The sequence below is a fragment of the Coregonus clupeaformis genome, chromosome 5 (genome assembly GCF_020615455.1).
Source record: "Coregonus clupeaformis isolate EN_2021a chromosome 5, ASM2061545v1, whole genome shotgun sequence".
Classification (NCBI taxonomy): domain Eukaryota; kingdom Metazoa; phylum Chordata; class Actinopteri; order Salmoniformes; family Salmonidae; genus Coregonus; species Coregonus clupeaformis.
The window spans coordinates 39,989,990-39,997,572 of NC_059196.1; the positions used below are offsets into that span (position 1 = coordinate 39,989,990).

The following is a 7,583-nucleotide window of genomic DNA, read 5'->3' on the forward strand; positions in this document are numbered from 1 at the left end:
GTTGGACTGTATGTTGGACTGTATGTTGAACTGTATGTTGAACTGTATGTTGAACTGTATGTTGGACTGTATGTTGGACTGTATGTTGGACTGTATGTTGAACTGTATGTTGGACTGTATGTTGGACTGTATGTTGGACTGTATGTTGAACTGTATATGTTGGACTGTATGTTGAACTGTATGTTGAACTGTATGTTGGACTGTATGTTGGACTGTATGTTGGACTGTATGTTGAACTGTATGTTGGACTGTATGTTGGACTGTATGTTGAACTGTATGTTGAACTGTATGTTGAACTGTATGTTGGACTGTATGTTGAACTGTATGTTGGACTGTATGTTGAACTGTATGTTGGACTGTATGTTGAACTGTATGTTGAACTGTATGTTGGACTGTATGTTGAACTGTATGTTGAACTGTATGTTGAACTGTATGTTGGACTGTATGTTGAACTGTATGTTGAACTGTATGTTGGACTGTATGTTGAACTGTATGTTGAACTGTATGTTGGACTGTATGTTGAACTGTATGTTGGACTGTATGTTGAACTGTATGTTGAACTGTATGTTGAACTGTATGTTGGACTGTATGTTGGACTGTATGTTGAACTGTATGTTGGACTGTATGTTGGACTGTATGTTGGACTGTATGTTGAACTGTATGTTGGACTGTATGTTGGACTGTATGTTGAACTGTATGTGTTGAACTGTATGTTGAACTGTATGTTGGACTGTATGTTGGACTGTATGTTGAACTGTATGTTGAACTGTATGTTGAACTGTATGTTGAACTGTATGTTGGACTGTATGTTGAACTGTATGTTGGACTGTATGTTGAACTGTATGTTGAACTGTATGTTGAATTGACTGTATGTTGAACTGTATGTTGAACTGTATGTTGAACTGTATGTTGAACTGTATGTTGAACTGTATGTTGGACTGTATGTTGAACTGTATGTTGGACTGTATGTTGAACTGTATGTTGGACTGTATGTTGAACTGTATGTTGGACTGTATGTTGAACTGTATGGACTGTATGTTGGACTGTATGTTGAACTGTATGTTGGACTGTATGTTGAACTGTATGGACTGTATGTTGGACTGTATGTTGAACTGTATGTTGAACTGTATGTTGAACTGTATGTTGGACTGTATGTTGAACTGTATGTTGAACTGTATGTTGAACTGTATGTTGGACTGTATGTTGAACTGTATGTTGAACTGTATGTTGGACTGTATGTTGAACTGTATGTTGAACTGTATGTTGAACTGTATGTTGGACTGTATGTTGAACTGTATGTTGGACTGTATGTTGGACTGTATGTTGAACTGTATGTTGGACTGTGTTGACTGTATGTTGGACTGTATGTTGAACTGTATGTTGGACTGTATGTTGGACTGTATGTTGAACTGTATGTTGAACTGTATGTTGAACTGTATGTTGGACTGTATGTTGGACTGTATGTTGGACTGTATGTTGGACTGTATGTTGAACTGTATGTTGGATTGTATGTTGGACTGTATGTTGGACTGTATGTTGAACTGTATGTTGAACTGTATGTTGGACTGTATGTTGGACTGTGTTGACTGTATGTTGGACTGTATGTTGAACTGTATGTTGGACTGTATGTTGGACTGTATGTTGGACTGTATGTTGAACTGTATGTTGAACTGTATGTTGGACTGTATGTTGAACTGTATGTTGAACTGTATGTTGGACTGTATGTTGGACTGTATGTTGAACTGTATGTTGAACTGTATGTTGAACTGTATGTTGAACTGTATGTTGAACTGTATGTTGGACTGTATGTTGGACTGTATGTTGGACTGTATGTTGAACTGTATGTTGGACTGTATGTTGGACTGTATGTTGAACTGTATGTTGGACTGTATGTTGAACTGTATGTTGAACTGTATGTTGGACTGTATGTTGAACTGTATGTTGAACTGTATGTTGAACTGTATGTTGGACTGTATGTTGGACTGTATGGACTGTATGTTGGACTGTATGTTGAACTGTATGGACTGTATGTTGGACTGTATGTTGAACTGTATGTTGAACTGTATGTTGAACTGTATGTTGGACTGTATGTTGAACTGTATGTTGGACTGTATGTTGAACTGTATGTTGAACTGTATGTTGAACTGTATGTTGGACTGTATGTTGAACTGTATGTTGGACTGTATGTTGAACTGTATGTTGACTGTATTTTGGACTGTATGTTGAACTGTATGTTGGACTGTATGTTGAACTGTATGTTGAACTGTATGTTGGACTGTATGTTGGACTGTATGTTGGACTGTATGTTGAACTGTATGTTGAACTGTATGTTGAACTGTATGTTGGACTGTATGTTGAACTGTATGTTGAACTGTATGTTGGACTGTATGTTGAACTGTATGTTGAACTGTATGTTGAACTGTATGTTGGACTGTATGTTGAACTGTATGGACTGTATGTTGGACTGTATGTTGGACTGTATGTTGAACTGTATGTTGGACTGTATGTTGGACTGTATGTTGAACTGTATGTTGGACTGTATGTTGGACTGTATGTTGGACTGTATGTTGAACTGTATGTTGACTGTATGTTGAACTGTATGTTGAACTGTATGTTGGACTGTATGTTGGACTGTATGTTGGACTGTATGTTGAACTGTATGTTGAACTGTATGTTGGACTGTATGTTGGACTGTATGTTGAACTGTATGTTGGACTGTATGTTGGACTGTATGTTGGACTGTATGTTGGACTGTATGTTGGACTGTATGTTGGACTGTATGTTGGACTGTATGTTGAACTGTATGTTGAACTGTATGTTGGACTGTATGTTGAACTGTATGTTGGACTGTATGTTGAACTGTATGTTGGACTGTATGTTGGACTGTATGTTGGACTGTATGTTGAACTGTATGTTGGACTGTATGTTGGACTGTATGTTGAACTGTATGTTGGACTGTATGTTGGACTGTATGTTGAACTGTATGTTGAACTGTATGTTGAACTGTATGTTGAACTGTATGTTGGACTGTATGTTGAACTGTATGTTGAACTGTATGTTGGACTGTATGTTGGACTGTATGGACTGTATGTTGAACTGTATGTTGAACTGTATGTTGAACTGTATGTTGGACTGTATGTTGGACTGTATGTTGGACTGTATGTTGAACTGTATGTTGAACTGTATGTTGGACTGTATGTTGAACTGTATGTTGAACTGTATGTTGGACTGTATGTTGAACTGTATGTTGAACTGTATGTTGAACTGTATGTTGGACTGTATGTTGAACTGTATGTTGGACTGTATGTTGGACTGTATGTTGAACTGTATGTTGAACTGTATGTTGAACTGTATGTTGAACTGTATGTTGGACTGTATGTTGGACTGTATGTTGGACTGTATGTTGGACTGTATGTTGAACTGTATGTTGAACTGTATGTTGGACTGTATGTTGAACTGTATGTTGGACTGTATGTTGGACTGTATGTTGAACTGTATGTTGGACTGTATGTTGGACTGTATGTTGGACTGTATGTTGAACTGTATGTTGGACTGTATGTTGGACTGTATGTTGGACTGTATGTTGAACTGTATGTTGAACTGTATGTTGGACTGTATGTTGAACTGTATGTTGGACTGTATGTTGAACTGTATGTTGGACTGTATGTTGGACTGTATGTTGGACTGTATGTTGGACTGTATGTTGAACTGTATGTTGAACTGTATGTTGGACTGTATGTTGAACTGTATGTTGAACTGTATGTTGGACTGTATGTTGGACTGTATGTTGAACTGTATGTTGGACTGTATGTTGGACTGTATGTTGGACTGTATGTTGAACTGTATGTTGGACTGTATGTTGGACTGTATGTTGAACTGTATGTTGGACTGTATGTTGGACTGTATGTTGAACTGTATGTTGAACTGTATGTTGGACTGTATGTTGAACTGTATGTTGAACTGTATGTTGAACTGTATGTTGGACTGTATGTTGAACTGTATGTTGAACTGTATGTTGGACTGTATGGACTGTATGTTGGACTGTATGGACTGTATGTTGAACTGTATGTTGAACTGTATGTTGGACTGTATGTTGAACTGTATGTTGAACTGTATTTTGGACTGTATGTTGAACTGTATGTTGGACTGTATGTTGAACTGTATGTTGAACTGTATGTTGGACTGTATGTTGGACTGTATGGACTGTATGTTGGACTGTATGTTGGACTGTATGTTGAACTGTATGTTGAACTGTATGTTGGACTGTATGTTGAACTGTATGTTGGACTGTATGTTGAACTGTATGTTGGACTGTATGTTGAACTGTATGTTGAACTGTATGTTGGACTGTATGTTGAACTGTATGTTGGACTGTATGTTGAACTGTATGTTGGACTGTATGTTGGACTGTATGTTGGACTGTATGTTGGACTGTATGTTGAACTGTATGTTGGACTGTATGTTGAACTGTATGTTGAACTGTATGTTGGACTGTATGTTGAACTGTATGTTGGACTGTATGTTGAACTGTATGTTGAACTGTATGTTGGACTGTATGTTGAACTGTATGTTGGACTGTATGTTGGACTGTATGTTGAACTGTATGTTGAACTGTATGTTGAACTGTATGTTGGACTGTATGTTGGACTGTATGTTGAACTGTATGTTGGACTGTATGTTGGACTGTATGTTGAACTGTATGGACTGTATGTTGGACTGTATGTTGAACTGTATGTTGGACTGTATGTTGAACTGTATGTTGGACTGTATGTTGGACTGTATGTTGAACTGTATGTTGGACTGTATGTTGGACTGTATGTTGGACTGTATGTTGAACTGTATGTTGGACTGTATGTTGAACTGTATGTTGGACTGTATGTTGGACTGTATGTTGGACTGTATGTTGGACTGTATGTTGGACTGTATGTTGGACTGTATGTTGGACTGTATGTTGGACTGTATGTTGAACTGTATATTGGACTGTTGTTGACTGTATGTTGGACTGTATGTTGAACTGTATGTTGGACTGTATGTTGGACTGTATGTTGAACTGTATGTTGGACTGTATGTTGAACTGTATGTTGAACTGTATGTTGGACTGTATGTTGGACTGTATGTTGAACTGTATGTTGGACTGTATGTTGAACTGTATGTTGAACTGTATGTTGGACTGTATGTTGGACTGTATGTTGGACTGTATGTTGGACTGTATGTTGAACTGTATGTTGAACTGTATGTTGAACTGTATGTTGAACTGTATGTTGAACTGTATGTTGAACTGTATGTTGGACTGTATGTTGAACTGTATGTTGGACTGTATGTTGGACTGTATGTTGAACTGTATGTTGAACTGTATGTTGAACTGTATGTTGGACTGTATGTTGAACTGTATGGACTGTATGTTGGACTGTATGTTGAACTGTATGTTGAACTGTATGTTGAACTGTATGTTGGACTGTATGTTGAACTGTATGTTGGACTGTATGTTGGACTGTATGTTGGACTGTATGTTGAACTGTATGTTGAACTGTATGTTGAACTGTATGTTGGACTGTATGTTGGACTGTATGTTGAACTGTATGTTGGACTGTATGTTGAACTGTATGTTGAACTGTATGTTGAACTGTATGTTGGACTGTATGTTGGACTGTATGTTGAACTGTATGTTGGACTGTATGTTGGACTGTATGTTGGACTGTATGTTGGACTGTATGTTGAACTGTATGTTGAACTGTATGTTGGACTGTATGTTGAACTGTATGTTGGACTGTATGTTGGACTGTATGTTGAACTGTATGTTGGACTGTATGTTGGACTGTATGTTGGACTGTATGTTGAACTGTATGTTGAACTCTATGTTGGACTGTATGTTGGACTGTATGTTGAACTGTATGTTGAACTGTATGTTGGACTGTATGTTGAACTGTATGTTGAACTGTATGTTGGACTGTATGTTGGACTGTATGTTGAACTGTATGTTGGACTGTATGTTGGACTGTATGTTGGACTGTATGTTGGACTGTATGTTGAACTGTATGTTGGACTGTATGTTGAACTGTATGTTGGACTGTATGTTGGACTGTATGTTGAACTGTATGTTGAACTGTATGTTGGACTGTATGGACTGTATGTTGGACTGTATGTTGAACTGTATGTTGAACTGTATGTTGAACTGTATGTTGGACTGTATGTTGAACTGTATGTTGAACTGTATGTTGGACTGTATGTTGAACTGTATGTTGGACTGTATGTTGGACTGTATGTTGAACTGTATGTTGGACTGTATGTTGGACTGTATGGACTGTATGTTGGACTGTATGTTGAACTGTATGTTGAACTGTATGTTGAACTGTATGTTGGACTGTATGTTGGACTGTATGTTGAACTGTATGTTGGACTGTATGTTGAACTGTATGTTGAACTGTATGTTGGACTGTATGTTGGACTGTATGTTGGACTGTATGTTGGACTGTATGTTGGACTGTATGTTGAACTGTATGTTGAACTGTATGTTGGACTGTATGTTGAACTGTATGTTGGACTGTATGTTGGACTGTATGTTGAACTGTATGTTGGACTGTATGTTGGACTGTATGGACTGTATGTTGGACTGTATGTTGAACTGTATGTTGAACTGTATGTTGAACTGTATGTTGGACTGTATGGACTGTATGTTGGACTGTATGTTGAACTGTATGTTGGACTGTATGTTGAACTGTATGTTGAACTGTATGTTGGACTGTATGTTGAACTGTATGTTGGACTGTATGTTGAACTGTATGGACTGTATGTTGGACTGTATGTTGGACTGTATGTTGAACTGTATGTTGAACTGTATGTTGAACTGTATGTTGGACTGTATGTTGGACTGTATGTTGAACTTTATGTTGACGTATGGACTTTATGGACTGGATGTTGGACTGTATGTTGAACTGTATGTTGGACTGTATGTTGGACTGTATGTTGAACTGTATGTTGGACTGTATGTTGGACTGTATGTTGGAAAGTATGTTGGACTGTATGTTGGACTGTATGTTGAACTTTATGTTGACGTATGGACTTTATGGACTGGATGTTGGATCCTCACAGTTGATGAGCCTTTATCTCTCTGTCTTTAATTCTATGATATTAAGATACAGTTGAAGTCAGAAGTTTACATACACCTTAGCAAAATACATTTAAACTCAGGTTTTCACAATTCCTGACATTTAATCTTAGTAAAAATTCCCTTTCTTAGGTCAGCTAGGATCACCACTTTATTTTAAGAATGTGAAATGTCAGAATAATAGTAGAGAGAATTATTTATTTCAGCTTTTATTATAATAATAATATGCCATTTAGCAGACACTTTTATCCAAAGCGACTTACAGTCATGCGTGCATACATTTTTTGTGTATGGGTGGTCCCGGGGATCGAACCCACTACCTTGGCGTTACAAGCGCCGTGCTCTACCAGCTGAGCTACAGAGGACCATAGTTATTATTTATTTCCTTCATCACATTCCCAGTGGGTCAGAAGTTTACATACACTCAATTAGTATTTGGTAGCATTGCCTCTAAATTGTTTAACTTGGGTCAAACGTT

At 37.6% G+C, this 7,583-nt stretch overlaps 1 protein-coding gene across 1 annotated transcript; it reads right to left on the reverse strand.

Annotated features, from left to right (window-relative positions):
* Nucleotides 1-4,394: 4,394 nt before the first annotated feature.
* Nucleotides 4,395-6,288, reverse strand: LOC123484455 (adhesive plaque matrix protein-like; the record flags this gene model as incomplete). Its single annotated transcript, XM_045214822.1, is given in 2 exon segments — nt 4,395-4,991; nt 5,266-6,288. Coding segments are annotated over 2 exon segments (1,620 nt in total), but the record flags the coding sequence as incomplete, so codon positions are not given.
* Between the last annotated feature and the right edge of the window lie 1,295 nt (nt 6,289-7,583).